The sequence below is a fragment of the Cavia porcellus genome, unplaced genomic scaffold (assembly GCF_034190915.1).
Source record: "Cavia porcellus strain 051 isolate PalLab524CR breed Dunkin Hartley unplaced genomic scaffold, mCavPor4.1 scaffold_49, whole genome shotgun sequence".
NCBI classification, from domain to species: Eukaryota; Metazoa; Chordata; class Mammalia; order Rodentia; family Caviidae; genus Cavia; species Cavia porcellus.
This window is the reverse complement of record NW_026947532.1, coordinates 178,745-204,449: the sequence shown is the minus strand read 5'-3', so window position 1 is coordinate 204,449 and position 25,705 is coordinate 178,745. Positions and strand designations below refer to the sequence as shown.

The window sequence follows — 25,705 nt, the reverse complement described above, 5'->3', positions numbered from 1 at the left end:
CCCTCACGGTAGGAAGGGGCCAAGCCGAGGGACCAAGCAGATAAGGCCTCGACCACACTTTTGAGTCTTGGGGAGGGGGAGCCTCAGCGCCCTCTCATCCCCGCAGAAGCATCGCTTAGGGCGTCTCCGCACCCCTGCGTCTCCGGAAGAGCTGGTCCCAAAATACCACTGGCTATGGGCGAGGCCGCGCGCCCGCGCCCGCACAGGCGCGACACGCATCCTTTCAGTCGGACCCCGTGGGCACAGGTGTCACAGTGACACGGACCCCGGGAACCCCCGCCCCAGCTCAGTCCCGGCGGGTGGGAGACAGCGTACACCGCTCGCGGTGCCAGGACCCCCGCAGGCCCGCGCGCACACGCGCACACGCGCGGGCGCCCCCGATCACGCGGACGCAAGCGCGCGCCCCCTCTCTCAGCGTCGGGAAGCGGGGGCGGCGGGGGGACGCAGCGCCCCGATCGCGGGCCCGCGGCTGCCGCAGTCTCCGCAGCGCCGGCCGCGGGCGCGCAGCAGCGAGTCCTCTCCCCGCCGGACTCCGGGTTCAGCACCGCGGACAGCACCGGGCGAGGCGCCCCCTACGCGTACAGGGGCCTGCACCGAGCACGCCACCGCCCGCCCCCCCAGGCTCGCGCGGCCCGAGCCCATGAGCACCATGCGCCTGCTGCCCCTCGCCCTGCTCTTCTCCTGCTCCTTCGCCCGCGCCGCCTGCGACCCCAAGATCGTCAACATCGGCGCGGTGCTGAGCACGCGCAAGCACGAACAGATGTTCCGCGAGGCCGTGAACCAGGCCAACAAGAGGCACGGCTCTTGGAAGATTCAGCTCAACGCCACCTCTGTCACCCACAAGCCCAACGCTATCCAGATGGCCCTGTCGGTGTGCGAGGACCTCATCTCCAGCCAGGTGCCCAGCAGCCCCCGTCCTCCCCCATCCCGCTCCCCCGCTGCATCCCATCCTTTCTGGTCCTCTCTCTGCCGCAAAGAGGCGGCCCCAAGCCCACCAGTTCCACCTGGACGGGCCAGTGTCATTGGGAGCCAGACACCAGCGTCTGCGGTCCCCGTCTGAGCCCCATCCTGGTCACTGGCCCCTAGGCTGGTCCTAAGGGGTGTGGGATTCCAGGCCCTGGCTGGTGCGTGGCTGGCATTGGTGCTGCTGCGCTGGGTCAGTGGGGCTGGGGACTCGTGAGGGCAGAGGGCACGGGGTGGAGGGGCTCAGACAGCACGGGGTCCGAGGCCATCTTTGTTTCTGCTTCTAGGCTCCCTTCCCCCCTCCAAAGGTTACGGGAGATGAAGTGCTGAAGCGGGGCGGGGTGGGGCGCAGGAGCCGTGGGGAGGATGGGGCCGGAGTCATCCCCCAGCTGAACCCCCCACTGCTGAACCCCAAGGCAGCCAGGGGTTCCTGTGCTGCAGTCCTCCTGTGAGAGCAGCAGAGAGAGAGCCAGGTCTCACACGCCTCTGCTGGGCACACACACTCACACTCACGCCCACATAGGCACCAGCACAGACTTGTGCACCCAGCATCACAGGCAACCACACATGCACATCCAGGCATGCGTTGCTGGGTTCACACCACAGACACATACGTGCCCATCCAGCAAATCCCTGTGAGCCCGTGGACATCATCAGTCTGTGGCTCTTTTCTAGGCCCCTTTGAACACAGGGTGGAGGTGAAAGCTGGGGTGGGAGGGCAGCCCAAAGGTTCCACATCGAGGGACCATGCCAAAATTCTGCTCAAAAGACTCCCTAACCACCAAGCAAGCACCATGGCACACAGCTGGGTGAGGCAGCTGCAGTTTATTTCTGTCACATGTTCCACCCAGGCGGTAGTGGGACATGCAGGGATGAAGTCGGAGTCCAGTTAGGGCCCTGGGGGAGTCCCAGGCACTTGCTCATGCGCAACCCGCAAGCACCCAGTGCCAGGGCGAAGCAATGACTACAGCTGTCCCTGCATGCAGCCCTCATCCCACCACCCCGGGCCCCAGGACAGAAGCTGGTGGCACCTGTGGTTGCTGGGGTGAGGGTGTATCCCCCATGTGGGCATGTGGCCTTGGCAGGGGCTGAGGAGAGAGAGGGGCCTCCAGGGAGCTCAGTCTCAGGCCCTGGTGGTAAATGGTCAGCACTCAAAAGCCAGGCTACACCCTATTGCAAACTGACTTGTGCCCAGTTTCTGGGGACACTAGCAAGAATGGCCACAGGCTTCTGTGGTGACTCTTGGGTGACCTCCTCTCCTCAGACCTTCAGGTTGCTGGCCTGGGTCTCAGTCCTGGCCTCCACCCTACCATGTGCTGGCTCCCAAGAGAGGGACACAGATTGGTCTCAAGTCAGCATGGAACTGAGTCAGCTGTCTCCCAATTCTGTCCCAGCATGCCCCAGGGATATCACCTTCCCTCAGGGTCTCCTGACCCACTGCACATAGCCCTCAGGGCCCTATAGGTATGAATGTGTGTCATCCTGGGCCCTGGTGTCCTACCTGGCCAGCCTCTACAATGGGTTTCTGATCAGAGAATGGTGACATGCCATGGGTATCTGTGACTGTGTGTGTACCCAGGGAGCCACTGGGCCTTCCCCCAACTGACCCTGTCTCCTGTGTCTGCAGGTCTACGCCATCCTAGTTAGCCACCCACCTACCCCCAATGACCACTTCACACCTACACCAGTCTCATACACAGCTGGCTTCTACCGCATTCCTGTCTTGGGGCTGACCACCCGAATGTCCATCTACTCTGACAAGGTAAGCCTGACTTTGAGACTGGGGCCCAGCTAGCTCCCTGTCCTTGTGTTGGGCCCTGGGTGGACCACAGCAGTGGCTGGTGTCCCAGGCTCATCAGGACCAAGCTTGGCTGCCCAAAAGGATCATCAGACAGTGCACACACTCAGATAAACTCACACGTACCACACATTTATCGTCCTGCTGGCACCTGCACACATCACCAGCACTTTAAACATGCTACCCTTCCACATCACTCCCAGGCATGCACACACATGCCCTCGCACATGTCACCACACTCATGCACATATATGCTGTCCACATCACTCCCAGGCATGCACACACATGCCCTCGCACATGTCACCACACTCATGCACATATATGCTGTCCACTCACTCAGATGTACACAGGACCCACACTGGAGCACATACATGCCCCACTCATGCTGCTCACACACATGTACACAGTGCCCCCTACAGTCACCTCACTCCACACTCATACACACACATCATCTACACTCATGGATCCACACGCCCCACATACAAACCACACTCATGCACATAACATGCCCCTCAGCATAAGCCACTCATCCACATGCGTGACACATGTCACCCACAATCACCTACACATGTGCCTATGTCATGCACCCTCCTGTATGCACATATCACCCCCACCCATATATACAATGCCCCATGTGTGTAACATCATAGACATGCACACTTGTATGTCACCTGCACACAAGTACACACATGCCCCTCCACACCACATATCATTCACGTGTGCACACATGCTTTCCACCCCAGTCACACTCATACATACATGCCCTCTGCAAGCCACTCACACTCATGCACGTGCATTCCCCCACTCATGACCCCACATATCACCCACACCTATGCACACACATCACACACATTCATGCACATGTATGCCACAGACTCATACATAAGCACACACACTCATGCATACCCACATGCACTTAGTCACATACACACATGTACTCACACACACATGCATCCCCCACACTTAAGTCCTATGTAATCATATCACACCACACACTCACATCCACAGCACCCCCTCACAGTGGTGGCCTCCCGCACACATGCACTCACCTGCTCATGAGTAGTGGCCTGCTAACCCTCAGGGGAAGACAAGCAAAGAATGGGAGGGGCTGGAGATTTAGCTCAGTGGCATAAGCGCCTGCCTTGCAAGCAGGCAGTCGTGAGTTCGATCCCCAGTACCGATAAAAAGGGAAAAGGAAAAAGACAAAACAAACAAACAAACAAACAAACAAACAAAAAAGAATGGGCAGGGAGGTTTCCTGAACAGAAGAAGGGACTTCAGGGTGGTAGAGGTGGCCTTGGTGAGAACTGGTGTCTAAGGTGGTCAGAGAAGGTGGCTCGTGGCAGCAAATGGGGCGGTTCCAGGTCTCAGAGGCTGAGGCCACTGCCCAGCAGCCCTTGTGGCCTGAAGCAGCTGGAGGAGCAGAAACTGCAGTCTAGAGAGAGGCACAGGAACCTGCTACAGGTCACACAGCACTTGAGTCCATGATTCTGGGAGAACTCAGCAGCTGGCCACCAAGAAGCCAGCAAAGTGTCCTAGCCTGCTCAGGGCCACCTGCAGGCAGGTGGGGACCACTTGCCAGGGGATATTCAGAGAGCTGTTTGGGCTGAGACAAGGGCTGGTCTTCCAATATCCTGTCCTCTTCCAGCCCTGCATACAGAAAAAGCTGCCCTAAGATGCTAGGCATGGTGGCACATCAGGAGTTACAGGCTGGTCTTGGCATCAGAGTGAGTTCAAGGTCAGCTTGAATTACATAATGAGATCCTGTCTCAAAAAACCCAAACCTGGGCTGGGGATTTAGCTCAGTGGCATAAGCGCCTGCCTTCCAAGCAGGCAGTCCTGAGTTTGATCCCCGGTACCGAAAAAGACAAAAAAAAAAAAAAAAAAAAAAAAAAAACCAACAAAAAAAACCCAAACCTGCCAGGTGTGGTGGTGCACACCTGTAATCCTAGAACTTGGGAGGCAGGCTGAGGCAGAATTGTCAGAGTTCAAGGCCAGGAGTTCAAGGGTGGGCTACATGAACAAGTTCAAAACTAGCCTGTCTATATAGTGAGACCCTGCCTCAAAAACAAAATAAAACAAAACAAAACCCTAAGCTAAACAATGGCAGTCATCAAGGTTGACCCACCCAGCCAAGGCACATCAGAGGGGACTTGGGGTAGGACGTATGCCCTTGGTGAGGGGAGAGGGAGGCCAGGCTCCTGCAGAGTGATTATGTTCTCAGAGGGAGGACCCTGAGAGAAGGATCAGGTGGGAGACTGGAAGCCAGAATCCTGGGTGCCCAAAATGCTCCTTCCAGGTGACTACCCCACCCTACACCCAACACACAGAGCTCTATGACTACCTCCTGACCCCTCCTGGGCACCAGTGTCTTTATGTACAGAGGAAAGGAAAATGGTCTCACAGAGGAAGCTGGGAAGGGGCAAATGAGAGGCTAGGGGTCAGATACTGGTCACAGACCAACACCATATGCCTGTCTGAGACCAAACACCATGGTCACACCTGGCCCTAGTGTTACAGCAACCAGCCAGTTCCTGCACAGCAAAATCCTATCAGAGTTAGTCCAAGACCCACCCTGCAGTCCATCCCGCAGCATGTCTTGGAAGCATCAAGAGGAAACCAGGAAAAATAACAGGAGCCCTCAGAGGACCACAAGATCAGTGTGGATCTAGTGCTCGCCTGGGGAGACTCCAAGTCTCCTACCAGCTGGTGACCACTAAACAGTGAGGGAGCAAGCTGGCCCTTGTAGCCTCTGGACTCTGGTGAAGAGATAGTACACTCACTTGGGTCCCCTACTGCAGACTTCAGTATTAATCAGCTTTTCACTGCTGGGACAAGATACTGAGATGGACAACTTGAAGGGCAAAGAGTTTGACTCACGGTTTTAGAAGAGTCAGCCCATGGTCAGCTGGCTCCAAGGCAGGGACATCATGGTGGAAAGGCATGGTGAAGGAAAACTGCTAATCTCATGGCAGGGAGGAAGCAGAGAGGGTGGAAAAGAGCCAGGAAGAAAGGAAGGAGCTGGGAACAGGATATTCTTCTTTATGGTCACCCCTCCTCAAGTGTCCTCCAGCTAGGCCCACCTCCCATCAGTTTGTGGAGATCTGACTGAACTCCACAAGAACCAACCCATTAACTCAGTCTTTGGAGGACACCCTCGTATTCACCATAACAACCTCGTAATAAACAGTTATTGACGTGTAGGAGAACTCGACAGGACTCCACTCCAGTGGAGTCTTGGACTGTCCCGAGCCCACGCAGTCTAATGAGAGGTCAAACTTTGGGAGACGGTGAGCTCCATCCAGGGGCTTTCAGAGAAACACTCCTCAGAGCAGATGACTGGGGAGGAGGCGCGCAGTGTGTGTGTGTGTGTGTGTGTGTGTGTGTGTGTGTGTGTGTGTGAAAGTGGAAGTCTGCAGCTTCCTCAGCACCCCCTGCGCCCCGCAGAGCATCCACTTGAGCTTCCTGCGCACCGTGCCGCCCTACTCCCACCAGTCGAGCGTCTGGTTCGAGATGATGCGCGTGTATAGTTGGAACCACATCATCCTGCTAGTCAGCGACGACCACGAGGGCCGGGCGGCGCAGAAGCGCCTGGAGACGCTGCTGGAGGAGCGCGAGTCCAAGGTGAGCGCGGTGGCGGGCGCCGAGCCCGCGGGCCGCCTGTCTGTGGCTCGTTGTGACACTCTCTCTCCATCCTGCATGCTCAGCACCACGCGTCTGGTGGCGCCCGCCCCGGCCTGTCCTCGGCTCATTTCACTCGCTTTTGCCATTAGTCGAAATCTCCTTCGTGTCAGTCCCTGCGGGGCCAGGGCCGCACCACCTGGAGCTCCGCAAACACCCCGCCCCGCCCACCGTGTGCAGAACACGCCCACCGAGGCTCGGGCACGCCTATTGCAGCGCAGGTTCCTTAACTCCTAGCAGGCCCCGCCCCCGGAGGCACCCCGCCTACCGCGTGTGGGACACGCCCACCGCAGCGCTAGTTCATCACGTAGCAGGTCCTGCCCCTGGATTCCCCCCAACCTTGTGCGAGGCTGGACCCGCACCCTCCAGACAGCCCGCCCACTATGGCGCAGGACACGCCCCCTCGGGCTCAGGCCCCTTCCCTGCTAGAGTGGTTCTTTCGCTGCCAGGCTGCATTCTTGTCCTCACAGAGGCCTTGATTCTTCAGCTGCCCCTTGCTTCCCAGATGCCCACCACTCACACCAAAGGCCCCTCCACGGACACCTCCGCTCTACTCCCGCCTCTCGGAGTGCTTACTCCGGTGCCCTGCCCCTCCTTTCTTCCCACCCCTCCCAGAGCTGGGCTGCCAGCACCTCTTGGGACCTGAATCTCCCCCGCCCCCCGGGGCACACTGACACCCAGCCCACTCCAGCCCCAACTTCGTAGGGCTGCTAGCAACAAGAGCAGGACTTTCAGGGGTCCCAGCGACCCCTGCCCCCTTCCATGCTCATCCCTATAGCCAGGCCGAGGAGCCACTGCTCTGGATGCTTCCACCCAGCCCAGGGCCCTGGGCAGCAAGCCCCATGTCCCGGCAGGCGGAGAGGGAGGAGGCCTGGGCTGGTGGGGAGGGGCCCTGGGGCCAGAGGAGGGCGGGGCGGGAGCATGTTTCGTGCGGGGTCAGAGTTGGCTTCATCACATTTTTAGCCTCACCCCGGGAACCCCAAGGCACCACAGGCCTCCAGAGGGAGTAGAGGGTACTGGTGGGGGGCAGAGGCAGACCCAGAGGGTCCTGGGAGGTTGCCAAGTCGGGGGTGGGGGGGCTGGCTAAGTACTCAAGGCTGACAGGGTCCCCATTTCCAGTGCCTAACAGGCAGCTTCCCTTCCTTCTGTGCCTATCCACAGCCACACAGACTCCTGGCACACATTCACACTCATTTGCACACCCAGTGTGCTTGTACACTGCTACACACACACTCCCTGTATACTCCACACCTCCCAGACACAGTCAGACCCCACCTGTATGGGCCCCACCAGGGCACGGATGCTTGGATGCACACAATTGCCTTTTGTGAGCCCACACACACTCATTTGCACCCATCAGCTCACACACACACACACACACACACACACACACACAGCCACTGAGTGCTCCCACATATGTTCCAACCCCGGCTTCCTCCCTCCCCGGACCTTCCTCCATCAGACTCCTGCAGACCCCTGCAGATGCCCACACACATCGCCTGTGGTCACACATCCCGCCGTGCTCATACGTGGGCACACTTGTGGGCCAGAGGGCACGGGTATACCAGTTAGTGAGGAGACTATCTCTGCCCCAGGTGAAGTGGGAGGGAGGAGAAGTGGGGTAGCAGGGACATGGAGACAGGCCCTGGGGGCTTCTTGTGTCCTGCTTAAGACTGATCATGGGGGTGGGGTGCTATGGGGCCACACACCAGATGCATGACGGGCTGGGGGTGGCAGACGGGACCCCTAAGGGTGGATGTGGACAGGGCCTCCCTTCTCCCCGAGCCACTGTCTTCAGGCGTCCAGCTCTGTGAAGGGAGCCTCTGTGGCGCCAGCCCATGTTCCCCCACCCCAGCTCCACCTGGCCCCCATCCCACCCCGGGCCTCGGTGTTTGCGAGCTCCAGGTACATGCCCGTCTGCAGACGTGCCGAGGAGGTGGTGTGATTGCTTTAGCGCCGTCATTTTCAACCGTTTATAATCTTCTTCTGTGTCTGCATATTTTCTCTGTGCACATTATTCATCAGAGTAAAAAAAGGAACTATGAAAACCTCGACCAACTGTCCTATGACAACAAGCGCGGACCCAAGGTATATATGCATGGACGTGCACGCCACCCACGACTAGCAAGCCCCGGCCTGTGGTGCCTCAGCGGTGAGGGCCGCCATCAGGCCCAGCTGCACGGAGCCACAGGGCTGAGCAGTGAGGACAGCTAGGTCAAGGCAGGCAACAGGCAGGCAGGAGAGGGCAGGCTGGGCGGTGTGGGTGCCCGTGACCCACCCGCTACGGCCCTGGCCTGCATCCTTGAGGCAGGCACAGACGCAGGAGGAGCTGCTCTCTGGGAAGTGCATGCGAATCTGCAGGACCCCCGGGTTTCCTCGTGGAACGCCAGGAGGGAGCCCAACCACCTGGCTGCCCGCCAGGGCCCAGGCTGCTCCTGCAGGGGCCTGAGGACTCGGGCCGAGCTGAGAGAATCTCCCGTGGTTTTGGAAAAGTCGGCCCCATCTCTGTTCCCGATTGCATTCCAAAACTTTTCTACTTCCTGTCCGCTGCACGTCTCTTTCTGAGTCTTGGTCCACTCCAGCTTGCATGCTCAGTGCAAAAATGAGGCCAGGAGTGAGAACAAAGCAGAGATGCAGAGAAAGCAGAACAGAGCAGAGTGACTGCAGGAGAGCCAGCAGGCCAGAGACAAGACAGGAGCAGGGCCAGGCCAGCCAGGAGCCAGGAAGGCAGGTGGCAGTGCAGGTGGCAAGTGCAGGCCAGGCAGCCCTAGCTAGGCTGCCTCGGGGTTCCTAGCGGCTTCGGCCCCACTCTCGCCACTGAGGCATTATGTCCTCTGACCTCACCACTTGCTGACACTCTTGCTTACACTGCAGGCCGAGAAGGTGCTACAGTTTGATCCGGGGACTAAAAATGTGACGGCCCTGCTGATGGAGGCACGGGAGCTGGAGGCCCGGGTCATCATCCTCTCTGCCAGGTGAGCCAGCTGGGCTAGGGCCATGTGGGCAGTGAGCCCATTGGAACCAGCGTTGGGCACCACTGGCAAAGTGAGCTTCCATACACCTTCCCTGGGGACAGCCACATGCATTCCCGCCCCTACACACCTAGAGACCTGGCCAATCCCACACCCCCATCTGTCCCCCTCCCTGGGCACAGCCCCTTCCATGGCCACATGCAGATCCCTGACCTGAGCTGAGCTTTAGAGTGGAACAGGGAGAAGACACTGCTCTCAGGAAGCCCATGACTCAAAGAGGCACACTTCGTGTGTGTCTGTGTGCACATGCTAGACAAGTGCTCTACTACTGAGCCCCCTTATTTATTGGAGACAGGGTCTTCTTGCTAAGTTGCCCAGGCTGGCCTTGAATTTGCAATCCTGCTGAAATAGCTCAAGGGCTGGGGTCAGGAAAGAGCCCCAGCAAAGGGACATGCAGTTGTGCTGCCAGGATCAGGTGGCAATTTCCAGCCAGGGAGAGGGTAAGACACACCCCCTGGAAGGTGCAGAGCACTTGCAAGGGAAACTCGGAGCCCAGTGAGAAGGAGGCTTTCCTGGAAGGGCCTGGCTCCCACCTGTAGCCTTAGGAAAAGCCCACAACAAATTTTCCCTGTCTGCAATGGCAAAGCTTTCCCGGGAGAGGAAAGACTAGTTTGCAGGGACAGGGAAAGAACACACAAGCCTGGGGGGAAGAGCCAGGGGAAGGCCCAGGCCACCCCTCAGCCTAACCCAACCTAGAAGCTACACTGCACTCCATGCAGTGCAAACAGCAACTCACCACATGCAGAGGACGACATGCCAAACCCTGCGGTCCTCAAAGGAGAAAGGAGGGAGCAGCACTTGTCACCAGATCGATGACCACACATTTAGTCGACAAACTGTCATCCAACCACTCTGTCTTCCGAGTAGACGGGCCCCTCAGGTTGGAAGGCCAGATTCTCCTTCACTCAGATGGCAGGGATGAGGTCCAGCTGTCCTATGCCCAGTGGGACAAAGGACACTGGCACTGAGCTCCTTGTAGCCCCACTTGTGCCTCCACTCCTGTAGAAGCCGCCCTAATCACCCCCAATTGTCCTGGATTTTTAAGTGGCAAACCTAGATCTCAAAAGTCTGAGGGCATTTGCCTTTCATACCCATCCAACTGTGGGCACTTTAGGAAGGCGGCCCAGAACTTGCGAAGAAAGTGCCACACAAAACTGTGCCCACAGAGGGCGGGACTACGGAGACCCCTTATAAGGCAAGCTCCATCCAGGCAAAGCCCCGCCCAGGCAAAGGCTCCCCCAAGGCAGGCTCCAACCAACCGAAGCAAGCCCTGCCCAGACACAGTCTTTCCCTCTCCACCCTCTCCCTCCCTCTCTCTCCACCCAGACCAAGCCCCGCCCAGGGAAAGCCCTGCCTAGAAGCCGTAGTACCTTGGTAAAGCCTCTTTCTCCCTCAAAATCCACTCAAGGAAAGTCCCTCCCAGGAAAGGCTCCACCCTCCCAGAGAAAGTCCTGCCTATTCCAGGGAAAGCCACGCCCAGCACACACTCCAAGCAGGGAAGACAACAAACTGCGCCCAGCGGAAACCCCGCCCAGAAGCTCCAACCAGAGTAGGCTGCGCCCCGGGAAAGCTCAGTCGCCCCTCCCAGAAGTAGCCCTGTCCAGAGAAAACCCGGGCCAGGAAAGTTCCCCAGTGTAACGCTTGAGGGAGATTTCAGGAGTATGGTGGGATGAAAGAGTGCAGTGGCTGGGGATTTAGCTCAGTGGCATAAGCGCCTGCCTTGCAAGCAGGCAGTCATGAGTTCGATCCCCAGTACCGATTAAAAAAAAGAAAGAAAGAAAAGAAAGAGTGCAGTGGGTGCATAGATAGGCTATCAAGCAGAAGATTCCTTGCTCTGGGAAGGCAACTCAGCTGTCAGGCACTTTTGCAGTGGACTGATCACATCTGGCCAGGCTTTCCTGACTTGTACACCTGTAACCAGGGTGACCAAAGAGACACAGGTCAGGGGGTCACAATCTACAGAACCTGGTCAACCCAGGTCCCAGAAAAAGGCAGACACTTTCTGCACTGTTCTTATGTCTGTGGTCCCCATGGCATCCATTGATGCCACAGGGAACTCCGTCTTAGGGGGGGCCTCGTAACGTGGCTGTAAGAAACAGGCCAGCCCAGGGAGGGGGAGATTGTGATGGCAGGCAGATATGCATACCACACACCTCTGCATATGAGTACACATCATATACATACTACCTGTGCACAGATGTGCACACACAGGCATGCACCATAGCTCACTGCTCATATATATGTCAATGCATACTTAGGCATAAGTGCAGGACATGTGCCCACCATACTCAATACATATACATGTGGACCTGTGCATACATATACCAAATGCACCCACACAGCTGTATGTGTGCCATGTACACACTTTACACATGCACGCAAAACATCACACACAAAAGCACACAGCTCTCACTCACACATTTACATGCAGACACCCCAGCCATGCCCACCTAGGTACACATCACACATGTACATAAACCACTGCATACATACATGCTGTCTCACATGTGTGCATAGATCCCAGACAAAACACTGTAACTCTCCCAGCCTCAGAACGATGCTCCCATTAGTTTTCTCCAGTTTTCTACAGCGTACTCAGAACTCATTTCCAAAATTTCTATTTTGTTTTTCTGAAATTGTCTTCATCAATATCAGATACTTCTGTGAAGTGGCCTAATGAGGTTTGATAAGTTGATTAGGCTTTTGTCTACAACTGTCCCACCTTCAGAATCATCCCACCATGTGGCCCACACAGATCTGAACCATATTATGAAGGTTTTCTCCGTCAGGCATTGGTAGGCACAACTGACAGCGGGCATGCTGCACACTGATACAAGTGGTGTTGGGCTCTGCCACGTTCTGTGTGCCATGCTGTCTCCAGGGTCACTGCAGAGCCTTGCCTGGAGCAACTCTGGCTTTTGCTGCTTATAACCACCAATGGTGTCATTTAGAGCAAACACTGCTTCTCCTCTACCCTGCTATGTAGTTCAGGCTGGACTTGAATTTACTAAGTTGCCCACGTTGGGCTTGAACACACAGCAATCGTCCTGCCTCAGCCTCTCATGTGCATGCTGAGATTACAAGCATATGCCCATCCATGCCCAGCTTGAGGTTTGCACTTCTTTGTTGGCTAACCCTTGAGAAAACCACTTTGGTTTCCAGAATCAGCCACTGTAAAATTAACTCAGTATTCAGGCAGTAACCCTGGCTCAACATGCCTGTGGTCTATGCACTGGAGAAGCAGGCCCTGGGTGGCAGTCCTGGTCCAGGTCCCTCAAGAGGAAGCCTGGGCCCTGCAGGGAGGGGTCTTTTTCATGACCAGGGAGGCCCAGCCCAGGGGACTAGGGCCCCTGTGCCACTGTCCACAGGAATCACCTTGAGGATACAAGTGCTCAGGACCCCATGTTCCTCCAAGGTGAGGCCTGAGCTCTGTCCTCCTGGTAGGCCTGGCTTGATCCCAAAATGACAACAGACCCTCCTCCACCTAACAGCCTGTGCCAAGTGCTCAGGGCAGCTTGGGAGTGTGGGAGGACATTCCCATGGACATCTCACCAGGCCTGAGGGCCCTGCACCTCCTTCCACACATTTGAACACAGCAGAGTGAGCGTTTCTGGCTCCTCTGTGACATTGGGGGACACAGGGTTATGGGCTCTGGGGTGGATTGTCCAGGCACAGACCTGACTCTGCTACTCACCACCACGCATGTGTCTCAGGTTCCCTCCAGAGACACAGGGATAATACAAAGCCTGTCCCATAGAAATGGTGTGGGAAATAAGACAATCCCTGTGGAGAAGCCCTTAGAACCATCCCAGCCTGGCATATAGTGAACGAATGAGCAACAGTGATCCCTCACCATTCTGGGCCACCCGCACAGCCATTTAGCCCCTCATGCAGCCCGCCCCTCAGACGCGCCGGGTACTCCTCCCCGCCTGCCCGTCCCCAGGGTAGCAGCCAGCAAAAGAGACCTGGGAAGCTTCTGGGGTCTGGTTTCATCTGTGAGGGCCTCCAGGCCTGTGCGGGTGGGGATGCAGCGTGGAACCCCGCATCTCCACGGGATCTCCTGGCCCCTCATGGGCTGAGGTGCAGCGTGAGCCCCCGCGGCTCCGAGGCCGCTGGGAGGCTCCGGCGGGGTTGGTGCGGCTGGGGAAGACCCGGTCCTGGCCCGTCACCCCTGTCTGTCCACAGCGAGGACGATGCCGCCACCGTGTACCGCGCGGCGGCGATGCTGAACATGACGGGCTCGGGGTACGTGTGGCTGGTGGGCGAGCGTGAGATCTCGGGAAACGCGCTACGCTACGCGCCGGACGGTGAGTGCTGGGCCGGGGGCGGGGCGGCCCGGGGGCGCACGCGCTGAGGCGACCCTCCTGCAGGCATCATCGGGCTGCAGCTCATCAATGGCAAGAATGAGTCGGCGCACATCAGCGACGCCGTGGGCGTGGTGGCGCAGGCAGTGCATGAGCTGCTGGAGAAGGAAAACATCACCGACCCACCCCGGGGCTGCGTGGGCAACACCAACATCTGGAAGACCGGGCCTCTGTTCAAGAGGTGGGCGGGGCTTCCTTCGGGAAGGGGAGGGGTCTTCTTGGAGTGGGCGTGGTTTCTTTCAAGAAATGGGAAGGTCCTAGACCTAGGGCGTCTCCACACTTCAGAATTTGGGCTGGATGCTCTTCCAGAAGTGAGCGGGACCACTCGGCAGGCGTGGGCACCTCCAGGGGCATATGGCGGGTCATGCTGCCTACGACCTATGAACAAGGGACCTCGCACTCTCCATCTCTCACCCCTCCTTCCCAGCACTGCCACCTGTCTTCACTTATAAGCATCTGCCCTTGCTCCCAATACTGACTCCAGGACCTCAGCTGCCACCCAAGTCCACCTCCACACACACACTGCAGCCTAATCCGAGGCGTGCTCCTTCCCACAGTCGCGGGCAGCCTTGGGAGGAAGCCCCTGCTGCAGCAGGTGGGGACTGAGCGCATCTAGAGACCCAGGAGATCCGACCTGGCACTTAGGGCGGCACTTGAGCATGTTGCGAGCCAGGTGGCTGGGGTCTGGAGACCTAGAGGGCAGGAGCTAACTCTTGGTAGCCCAGACACTAGGCCACCTGTGTGGGGCAGGTGTGGTTACAACAGGTGCACACACTAGTGCAGGTATAGGTGGCAGGCACATAGGGACACAGACACACATATATACAAGTACAGGTGAACACAGGTTCACTAATATGTCACCAATATGACAGAGAGACATGGTCTGCAGGACTGCCTGATGGTTAGAACTGGATTCAGGGTCAGCCTGCCTTGCCTACATGCTGGCAAACAGGTCTTGTGTCCTCTGTAAAACCGAGATGGTTGTTTTGAGGATCAACAAGCTGACCCTTCAAAAAGCCCTTACCACACAGAAGGCACTCAGCTGTCACTACTGTGCCACCCATCTGTGTGGGTAGAATTGCTTGATGCCTCCCGATAATACTAGGGCCACCATCTGCTTGTCTTTCCTTTCTGGGGCTTGGGTGGAAGGGAGAGTACTGGCTTCTCAGAAGACTAGGCTAGAGAGTACCCTTGATGGGTCGGAACCACATACCACCCCAGGGTGCTGATGTCTTCTAAGTATGCGGATGGAGTGACTGGTCGTGTGGAGTTTAATGAGGATGGGGACCGGAAGTTTGCCAACTACAGCATCATGAACCTGCAGAACCGCAAGCTGGTGCAAGTGGGCATCTACAATGGCACCCATGTAGGTGGGGGTCATGAGGGGGTGGGGGCTGGGGCCTTAGGGTCCTGGGGCCAAGACCCCTGCGTGGCCACCCTCTATCTCATACTCCCACCCCCAGGTCATCCCCAATGACAGGAAGATCATCTGGCCAGGTGGAGAGACAGAGAAGCCTCGAGGGTACCAGATGTCCACGAGACTAAAGGTTGGGGACCATGCTGACCTGCCTCGGCATTCCCACCCTGGGCACCCCTCCACCCCTAGGCCTGGAAAGGGATGGTGAGGTCCATGAAAACATGGGAAAGACCCAAGGGAGATGGGGACTGCACCTAGCTATCACAGTCCACAATGCCCAGCAGGGGAAGAAAACAGCAGAAAGAGGAAGCAGCACATGCCCCTTGATCCAGAAGACTCCAGCAGCCCAGCTTTGCCCAGCCCCAGGTCCCCAGGGGAGAGCTGACTGCACAAAGACAGTGGGTGGCCCTCCACACATCTCTGTTCTCCAGGCAGCTGTCTTTTGCCTTGCTCCTGGGAGCCCTCTCCTCATGGCATCTTGTCACTCTTCGGGCTCCTCCTTGCCCCTTTTCCTCCTAGGTGCTTTCCCGTGCTGCAAGTTCTGCTCTGACCACAGTGGCAGGACCTTAAGTGCAGGGCACCCAGTTAACCTTCTCTGTGTCCCCAGAACCCCTGTCTGCTTCTTGAGCTCACTCTCCACCTTGGGGCGGGTCCTCTGACTCATCCTGACTGTCCCTCAGCCCTGCCTTTCCTGGCAACAGACGGCTTTCCAGATACCTGTCAGGTCCCTGCAGCCCAGGCTCTCTGTGCAGGAAGTGAAGGAGACAGTCAACATACCGGTGACTAGGAGGCCCCATCTAGGCTGATAAGTGAAGATGCTGTTGACAGCTTTGTTTCTGACCTAATTTTTAAAAAGTACTAATATATATTACTTCAGTAATGGCAAAGCATAACAACAAATTTAAAAAGCAATTTTAGGGGCTGGGGATTTAGCTCAGCGGCATAAAGCGCCTGCCTTGCAAGCAGGCAGTTGTGAGTTCAATCCTTGGTACTGATAAAAAGGAAAAAGACCAAAAAAAAAAAAAAAACCCACCAATTTTAAAGAAGTAATTAAAGAATTTTCCCTCCCTGGGGAAAAAAGCCAGCCTGCAACCTCGGAGGTAGTACTGGCCCTGTGCATCTTTCCCAGCTCCCCTGCCACCTCACACCCCCACCTGGCTGTCCTTCCCACCTAGACCACCTGACCTTCTGCTCCCCACCTTCTCAAGCCCTGGAACAACTCAAGCACCACCTCCACCTCCAGTCCATTATGCCCTACTGGGCTCCACCCAATCACCCTCTCACCGTGACTGTTCCCCTACTCCCAAACTGTGGGCCCTGGAGAATAGGGAGGAGGAGAGGTGAAGCTGGAGCCTGGACTGAGAGAGGTTGGCATGGAAGAGAAGAGCATCATGCTGGGGGCGTGGGGGGGAGACGACAGGCGTGACAGAAGCTGAGATCTGGAGACCAGGGGCTATGTGCCAGACCCAGCAGGCACGCCGGCCTAGGGCCAAGACGGCAGGGGGCAGATGAAGGAGAGACAGATGGCCCTCCGTGTCTCCTCAGTGGACCTGCCCTATCCTTGTGGCTCAGTGGGGCAAAGGGTGGACTGTGGCCAAGATGGATGCTTTTCTTCTCCAAGTGGTCGGAAGTGTTAGCACATGCTGGACATCATCACGAGTGCTTGGGTGATGGGTGTGATGTCTGAGCCAGGACCCCAAGGAAACATGACTGGAGGTGTTTCAGAAGGGGATCCTCTGAGCCCAACTGGGGGGGTCTGGGCAGGGCAGCCATCAGATAATAGTGGCTTGGGAGGAATGTGGAGTGACCTAGGGAGGGATGATGAGTGGGGGAACCTGGAGTGGCCTGGCATGGAGTAGAGGCCAGCGCCTGGGGACAGCAAGGCCTGTGACCCAGCCAGGCTCTCCTCTCTCCAGATCGTGACGATCCACCAGGAGCCCTTCGTGTACGTCAAGCCCACGCTGAGTGATGGGACGTGCAAGGAGGAGTTCACGGTCAACGGTGACCCAGTCAAGAAGGTGATCTGCACTGGGCCCAATGACACATCACCAGGCAGCCGTGAGTGCTGGGCAAGTGTGGAATGGGAGCGGGGGCTGGGCGAGCAAGAGCCTGCAGAGATCCCACCGGCTCATCCCATCCCCAGCGCGCCACACGGTGCCTCAGTGTTGCTACGGCTTCTGCATCGACCTGCTCATCAAGCTGGCACGGACCATGAACTTCACCTATGAGGTGCATCTAGTTGCGGATGGCAAATTTGGCACCCAGGAGCGGGTAGGTGGGCGGGGCTGTGAGCTGGCAAGGGGCTTGTGGGAGGGGCCCGAGTCCTGTGCGTGGCTTCGTGTGAGGGCTTTCTGAGTGGGCGGGGCTTGGTGGCAAGAGTCTGGTCTGGGGCAGGCCTGAGTCAAGGGGCTTTGGGTTGCGAGCTGGGCAAGGTCTGCACCAGGATGCGCCAGGGCTTGTGGGCACAGATCCCGTGCAGCCTCGCCACTCTTGCTACGCAGGTGAACAACAGCAACAAAAAGGAGTGGAACGGGATGATGGGCGAGCTGCTTAGTGGGCAGGCGGACATGATCGTGGCGCCACTGACCATCAACAACGAGCGTGCTCAGTACATCGAATTCTCCAAACCATTCAAATACCAGGGCTTGACCATTCTGGTCAAGAAGGTGAGCAGGGGCCCGACGGCTGGCTCAGGGTCCCGGAGGTCCCGGTAGTGCTGACTGCTTCTCTACCTGCAGGAAATCCCACGGAGCACACTGGACTCGTTCATGCAACCATTTCAGAGCACACTGTGGCTGCTGGTGGGGCTGTCGGTGCATGTGGTGGCTGTGATGCTGTACCTGCTGGACCGCTTCAGGTGAGCGTCATGCAGGGGCTGGACATGCCAGGTCAGGGTATGTGGAGTTGGGCAGGGGCAGGCTGGTCGCCTGTCCCGCCCGCTCTCCTGCCCGCTCTCCCACCCGCCCCTTGTGCCCTGCAGCCCCTTTGGCCGGTTCAAAGTGAACAGTGAGGAAGAGGAGGAGGATGCATTGACGCTGTCCTCTGCCATGTGGTTCTCTTGGGGTGTCCTGCTCAACTCTGGCATTGGGGAAGGTAAGACTGTACCCAGCCTGCCCTCTCTGCCAACATGCCCAGGGATCTAACCCAGACCTGTGCCCACAGGTGCCCCTCGAAGCTTCTCTGCACGCATCTTGGGCATGGTGTGGGCTGGCTTTGCCATGATCATTGTGGCCTCCTATACTGCCAACCTGGCAGCCTTCCTGGTGCTGGACCGGCCTGAGGAGCGCATCACAGGCATCAATGACCCACGGGTAAGGCCTGGCCCAGCTTGGGGTGTTGTGAGCCAGAAAAGGCATCTGTCTTGAGGAGACCTGGGCACAGCCTCAAGCCCTGTCCTCCCCTGCAGCTGAGGAACCCCTCGGACAAATTCATCTATGCAACCGTGAAGCAGAGCTCGGTGGACATCTACTTCCGGCGGCAGGTGGAGCTGAGCACCATGTACCGGCACATGGAGAAGCATAACTACGAGAGTGCAGCCGAGGCCATCCAGGCCGTGCGAGACAAGTGAGCCGAGCTCAAGTGCCCTGGTGGGGAGGCCATGCAGCCAGGGCAAGGGGTATGCACCGGCAGGCTTAAGGGCTTCTAGTGATCCTGCTTCTGCCGGCAGCAAGCTCCATGCCTTTATCTGGGACTCGGCCGTGCTGGAGTTTGAGGCTTCGCAGAAGTGTGACCTGGTAACCACGGGCGAGCTCTTCTTTCGCTCTGGCTTCGGTATTGGCATGCGCAAGGACAGCCCCTGGAAGCAGAATGTATCCCTGTCCATTCTCAAGTGAGTCTTGCATGCCTGGACACCCTCACTACAGTCACCAGTCTCCAAGAGCTCCTATTGGAGGACATTCTTAGCGCCCACCACATGAAGGCACCCCCAAAACAGCCCCAAGCAGGCCAGGAGCTGTGCAATGTGCATTCCAGCCACCTAGGGCCCGCCCCTCTACGTAGGCCCCGCCCATCGAAGGTTTTACTCAATCCCAGACACTTCCCTTCATACAACGCCACACCCACTGAAGGCCTCGCCTAAGCTGGGCACAGCTTCATCATAGGGTGGCACAGCCCTATCATGGAGTGTCACAGCCGCATCCTGTGACACAGGTCCACCCAATCTGCATCCCAGGTCCCATGAGAATGGCTTCATGGAAGACCTAGACAAGACGTGGGTTCGGTACCAGGAATGTGACTCACGCAGCAATGCTCCTGCGACCCTCACTTTTGAGAACATGGCAGGTGGGGCCCCCATTCCCCTCCAGGGCTGCACTGGGACCAGTGAGGCTCCTCCGCCAGTCGCTGAGGCTCCGCCCCACACACAGGGGTCTTCATGCTGGTGGCCGGGGGCATCGTGGCTGGCATTTTCCTGATTTTCATTGAGATCGCCTACAAGCGCCACAAGGATGCGCGCAGGAAGCAGATGCAGCTGGCTTTCGCAGCAGTGAACGTGTGGAGGAAGAACCTGCAGGTAGGACAGGCCACCCCGCGAGGCCTGGCATCCAGGCCTGGCCTGGCCATGGCTCCCCTTCCTGCGCCGCAGGCCTTGGCACTGGCTTTGGCTCCTGAGTGCTCCTAGGACCTGGGGGCAGCACTAGGGTGGGCTGCCTGCTGTGGGCGCCCACTGCCAAGCCAGGCCGAGGGAGGCCACACACCCCGCTTGGAGCCTCCACCTGGCCCCTCTGTCTCCAGAGTCACCCACCGGCGCCCATCCCATAGGAAGGCGAGCAGGCAGGGTAAGACAGGGGCCCACCTGTGTGTAGCATGTGAGTCCCAATGCAACTGACCCTCCAGAGACCCCCTTCCTGCTGTAACCTTTGGCTCTGTGACTGCAATCCAAAGGCAGCCACCCTCTCCTCTGGTGCCCAGGGTACATCCCTGGGGCTTTGCAGCCAGCTGGACCAGGGCTGCTCACGGGTCAGCCACAGCGGGGGTCGGGATGGGATGACAGTGAGGCCCGTCAGGCCTGGGGCTGGCGGCCCTCTCGCAAGTTCTCCTTCGCTCCTCTCTTTTCTCTCTCTGGTGCCTTCCTGGAGCTGTGTCCCAAGATGAAGCTGGCATTGCAGTGAGGGCTGTGGAGGGCTGGGCTGCTGGGGTCCTCACACCTCTCATCTGCCCATTCTTACTCTTGGTCCACAGGTCCCTTGGGGACCTGTCCACTGCTCCCACTGGAGAGCAGAGGGCCACACTGACCATCAGACTCAAGGCCAGTGTCCGAGGAGCTGCTTCTGTCTATTGCTCCAATTCCATCTCAACACCCACCTTGGGCTCCTTGGCCCCTTCCTCAATCTTGATGTGTGCCCGCTAGGATCAGCTCCTCTCATCCTTGAGGGGCTCCTCCTCTTTGGGCCACTCAGGAGCTGCTGGACTCCTAGGAGGAGAGCTGGCTGGGAGCCTAGCCCAGCCCCAGCAAGAGCAAGGCCAGGCCAAGCCCTCAGGCAGGAGAAGAGGTTGCCCTTGCCAGTCTGGCTGTCAGTCCATCTGTCCAGCACAGAGAAGCAGGCAGAAACAAGGGCCTAAGTGGCCGGCCAGGCCAGGTAGTGGCCCACGAGGAGCAGGCAAGGGCAGGTGTGGCTGCCATCCTTAGCCATCTAATCACTTATACATATTCATTTTAGGATAGAAAGAGTGGTAGAGCAGAGCCCGACCCTAAAAAGAAAGCCACATTTAGGGCTATCACCTCCACCCTGGCCTCCAGCTTCAAGAGACGTAGGTCCTCCAAAGACACGGTAAGGGGGAGAGCACCCCAGTCCCGCGTCTCCAATTCCTCCCTCGCCCCCGTGTCTGTCTCCCTCTCCCTCGCCATCCCACCCGTCCCTGCCTCTGCCTCTGGCCATCTGTGCCTCTGCCCCAAGCAGCCCCCTACCCCAGTCAGCCTGTGCCCCTCTGTGCCCAGAGGCCAGTGCTGCCCTCGGGCCCACACCTCTTCCCAGTCCTCACCAGTCCTCAGCCCCGACCCTGTGTGTCTTCACCTTAGTCTGCCCTCTCCTTTTTCCCCATGCCATGACCCACACACCATCTTGAAGCCGTCTCATGTTGTTGCTCAGTCAGCCAGCCTTGCCACCTTCCCAGCTGGGAGCTCAGAGCAGTCCTGTCTCAGTTGCCCCCCGCACTAGGAGGCCACACTACTGCTGTGATGTCCCTGTTTCTCTCACCTCCCCCAGTGGGGCTGCCGCCCTCACACCTGCCTTGTGACAGCCCTGGAGGGGGTGGCTGTGATGTCCCATCCCGTCCGTCTGTCTGGCCACTGGCCCCGCCCCCCCAGACACCTGTCTCACCTGTCTCACCAGAGCCATGCGTGTTGCATCTTCCATGTGGTCTCTGTGTGGGCCGGGGGCTGGGGGCCGGGGCCGGGTCCATCTGGGTGGACGGCTGGGGCCTGGTGGCCCCTGGCCACAGGGTACTGTCCTTGGGGGATGGGGTGGGACCAGGGATCCCTGCCGGAGTGAGCAGCAGCCCCTGAGGGTCTGAGACCAGACAGGCAGGGGCAGCCCTGCAAATCCAGGTCAGCAGAACCCAGGGCCACATCGAGGGGGCCCAGGAAGGGATCCCCAAACAGGTGCCTTCACAGGTGCTGAGGGCCAGGCCTTCTGCCTGGGGAGCCAGGACCCCATCTCCTGCCTTGCATAGCTCATCACAGCACCTGAGAGCACCCTCAGGCCCAAGGCCCCCAGAGGGCCCTGACCTTGCTAGAGGTGCCCTAGGGTCAGACAGCCACCATGCAGACCTACCCCAGGAAGTCCCCAGCCCATAGACAGTGCCACCCCACAGGGAGAGACTGTGATTTGTAGTCCCCAGCCGCTCCATGCACAGGAAGAAGGGAAGACCTCCAAGGCACAGGCAGGACTTGGCACAGAGCAATCTGTGTCTCAGGGCAAAGCCATCAGGGTACCCCAAGAGGGACCCAAGGTGCTTGGCTGCTCAGCTCTGCAGGGAGGATGCAAGTGAAGGAGAGGCAGCTGGAGGCTCTAGGAGCTGGTGGTGGCACAGTCCCCAGGACCAGCCAGCTGGTCTGAGCCCCGGGTTCCACCAGAGGGCGGAGAGCGGAGGGAGAGAACAAGGCCAACCAAACCATGGGTTGGGAAGCCGAGGCGGAAGGTGTCTCCTGACAGACAGAAGTAGTTCTTTGGGGCAAGGTGCCTGGGGGCACAGAAGTTGTGCAGTGATGGGACACTGTCAGCAAGTGGGTGGCCCCAAGGTCTGGGTCCTGCCTGCAACTGGCGCAGGTGCAGCTCAGGGTGCCCTTCTGGGTCATGCTCCCAGTGGAACCCTACAGAGCGAGCCCTGGCACCAGGTGGCACCTAGGGCAGATCCCTACCTCGCAGGGCTGACTGCGGGGCACTCTGCCACTGGGCTCTGGTGGGGGAGGGCAGTCCAGCTCCTGCCCAGCTCTGGGGCTGGGCAGCTATTCAGAGGGAGGCTGGGGCGGGGGCTCCTTTGGGTGGGGTGGGATTGGTCCTGCTGCTGAGATCCTCTGCCCCTGTCCTGTGGCCGGTCCGGGTCAGGGCGGCACTGGGCACTCAGGGCTGGGATCCCTGGCGGCCATCGGGGCCAGCGGGTATTGATTGTTGGTTCTTATTTATAGAGCACCGGGGGTGGACGCGGCGCTTTGCAAAACCAAAAAGACACAGTGCTGCCGCGACGCGCTGTTGAGAGGGAGGAGGGCCCGCTGCAGCTGTGTTCGCGTCATAGGGAGGGCTGAGACGCCCGCCCGCCTGCCCTCCTCTGCCCCCACCCCCCGCAGACAGACGCCCGGGACAGCGCCCGCCCCACGCAGAGCCCCCAGCACGACGGGGCCGGGGAGGAGCACCTCCAGCCTCCCCCAGGCTGCGCCTGCCTGCCCGCCGGTCGGCCGGCTGGCCGGTCCACCCTGTCCCGGCCCCGCACGTGCCCCCGGCGTCGGGGCTAACGGGCCGCCTTGTCTGTGTATTTCTATTTTGCAGCAGTACCATCCCACTGATATCACGGGCCCGCTCAACCTCTCAGATCCCTCGGTCAGCACCGTGGTGTGAGGCCCCCGGAGGCGCCCACCTGCCCAGTTAGCCCGGCCAAGGACACTGATGAGTCCTGCTGCTCGGGAAGGCCTGAGGGAAACCCACCCGCCCCAGAGACTGCCCACCCTGGGCCTCCTGTCCGCCCGCCTGCCCTGCTGCCTGGTGGGTAGCCCCTGCTGGACCAAGGTGCGGACTGGAGTGGCCGAGGACGGGCCAGAGCTGAGCCGGCTGGGCAGGGCCACAGGGCGCTCCGGCAGAGGCAGGGCCCTGGGGCCTCTGAGCAGAGGCCCTGGGTGGAGGGGCTCGAAACAGAGCTGGCAACCCTATCTGGCCACCCTCCTGAGCCAGGGTGAGGCCTGTGGTGCCAGCTGGCGGGGGGCCCCTTCCTCTAGTGCCTGCTGGCTGCAGCCTGAGCTCCACCCTCTCCTCTTCTTGCTGCACTCCCACCCGTGCCCCTTCTCCCCGACCCTCGCCTGCTGGGCTGGCGCTGCCAGTCCCCATAGCTACTCCTGACTCCCCTAGCTGGCAGCACCTCTTGGGGCACTCAGGGTCTGCAGTGCCTGCGCCTCCTTCAGACTCCAAGTGGGCGGAGCCTTTCCTTTGCCCGCAGCCCGCGCCACGCAGGCTCTGGACTGTTTCAACCCTGCCCTGCACCCTGGGCGCAGAGGAGCGCTCCCCGAGCCATCCTCCCCCAGCCTCAGGTGCTGCCTGCAGCCTGCTGCCTGCCACCTGGCGCAGGTCCAACCCTCCCGTTCCGAGCACGTGCCTTCCCCTGCGACCCGCGTGCACCGCCCCCCCCCGCCCTGTGTGCAGTGGTCTTGCCTAAAGGAATGTCTCGATATTTTCAATCTGTGTCCCCATTTACTGGCAGAATGTGAAGGGAGGCCCGGGACGGGATGGGGTTAGGGTTGGGCGGGTGGGGTGGCCTCACTCTCCCGATCCGCTATGGAGACAGATCCGGCAAGGTCCAGAGGTCGCGGCGGACGGCGAGTGGCGGGGCGGCGGTGGCGGTGGCGGCGGCGCGCGCGGCAGGTGGTAATCGCGAAGCCCAACACCAGGCAGATGGCCAGGCTGGCGAGAAAGGAGACAGGCCCGAGCGCGTAGATAACTGCCAGGTCCCGTGCGGCGAGGCGCGTTGTGCAGTGTTGGAAGGCGTCGTCGGGGAGGGCGGTCAGAGGGGTGAGCGTCAGGCGGCCGGGTGAAGTACAGAGCAAGGGCTCTGCTTCTGTAGGGGCAGGGGCGTTAGTCAGGAGGAGGTCCCAGCCGCCCAACTCGGCCGTCCAGGTCACGCACCGCTCACCTGAAGCGCTCGGGTGCGACAGCAGCCAGATGCAGAGCGGGCGCAGGGCGCAACCACAGGCCCAGGGGTTACCGTGCAGGCTCAGCGAGTCCAAGGCCGGCAGGCGGGCGAGCAGGCCAGGCTCCAACGCCGACAACGCGTTATCCTGCAAACTGAGAGCGCGCAGTCCTGGGAGCGCGCCCAGTGCTGAAGGCTCCAGCAGTGCCAGGCGGTTACCGGCCAGGGACAGAGAGCGCAGCGCGTGCAGTGGTGCGAAGGTTCCGGGTGCCAGCGTCTCCAGCTGGTTGTCGCTCAGATCGAGGAACTGTAGGGCAACCAGACCCCAGAAAGCCCGGGCGTGCACTGAGCGCAGCCCGTTCTTGCGGAGGTCCAGGAGGTCCAGGGCTCGCACACCCTCGAAGGCGGTGGGTGGCAGCGTGCGCAAGTGATTGTGATCAAGCAGAAGCCTATGCACGTGCCAGCTCAGGCCCGCGGGCACAGAAGACAGAGCCAGGGAAGAACAGTTGGCCTGGCCGATCACTGAGCACACACATGCCTCTGGGCATTCGGGGGCGCCAGAGGGCTCCGAGAGTGGGACTCCAGTGGGCATTGGGGCCCAGGCTGGCTTTAGCAACAGTAGTAGCAGCAGCACCAACAGATGTGTTGGAAGCCAAGAAAAAAAGAAAACGCCCGGCATAGGGGTGGCTCTGGGCCCTGAGGTGGGCTCCCTGCTCCCTGTGTGTCCTCAGAGGCCAGGCTTCCTGGACACTTGTCCCTGTGGTGCCTGCACAAACACTGTCCAGCTTGATACCTGCTGTTCCTGTCCCACAACTGTCCGGGGCGGGGGCCAGGCATGCAGCCAACGCCCAGCACTGCCAGCACCTGTCCCAGAACGCCAGGTCTGTGACTTTCTCCTTTGTGAGGGTGAGACCACTGGAAGCTTGTGAGGTTTGACCAGGAAGACATGCCCACCTGCACCTTCAGCAAGGACCACAGTGTGCAAGCTACTGCTCACACCCAATCCAGCTCCACTTGAGCTGGGGGAAGGGACCCCCATTGGGAGTGGGCGGGTCCTCTCCCATGGTGAATGGCAGGCATACTTGACCAGCCTGAGCTGGGGCTCAGGCCTTGGAATGGA

General features: G+C 59.3%; 2 protein-coding genes across 9 annotated transcripts; one reads left to right on the top strand and one right to left on the bottom strand.

The window, feature by feature from the left end:
- The first annotated feature begins 405 nt into the window (after window positions 1–405).
- Window positions 406–24,136, top strand: Grin1 (glutamate ionotropic receptor NMDA type subunit 1). 8 transcript variants are annotated; one of them, XM_005005086.4, is made up of 21 exons: window positions 406–898; window positions 2,591–2,725; window positions 6,209–6,385; window positions 8,468–8,530; window positions 9,317–9,417; window positions 13,660–13,781; window positions 13,845–14,019; window positions 15,060–15,204; window positions 15,302–15,385; window positions 17,172–17,313; window positions 17,399–17,526; window positions 17,757–17,921; window positions 17,994–18,112; window positions 18,236–18,348; window positions 18,418–18,566; window positions 18,662–18,819; window positions 18,923–19,084; window positions 19,427–19,536; window positions 19,620–19,765; window positions 20,913–21,023; window positions 22,880–24,136. In XM_005005086.4, the coding sequence occupies exons 1-21, from the start codon at window positions 641–643 to the stop codon at window positions 22,994–22,996; spliced, it is 2,880 nt and encodes a 959-aa protein (XP_005005143.1). In that variant the 5' UTR covers window positions 406–640; the 3' UTR covers window positions 22,997–24,136. The 8 variants fall into 8 exon arrangements, with proteins under 8 accessions (XP_005005143.1, XP_005005140.1, XP_003473147.1 ...); XM_003473099.5 differs by having other exon boundaries at window positions 495–898; window positions 23,238–24,136; XM_005005083.4 differs by lacking the exon at window positions 8,468–8,530 and having other exon boundaries at window positions 407–898.
- On the bottom strand, window positions 24,130–25,298 carry Lrrc26 (leucine rich repeat containing 26). Its single transcript, XM_003472960.5, has 2 exons — window positions 24,589–25,298; window positions 24,130–24,513 (listed from the first exon to the last, which is right to left on the bottom strand). Exons 1-2 carry the CDS (start codon window positions 25,262–25,264, stop codon window positions 24,191–24,193), a joined length of 999 nt encoding a protein of 332 aa, XP_003473008.3. The 5' UTR covers window positions 25,265–25,298; the 3' UTR covers window positions 24,130–24,190.
- Window positions 25,299–25,705: the final 407 nt, after the last annotated feature.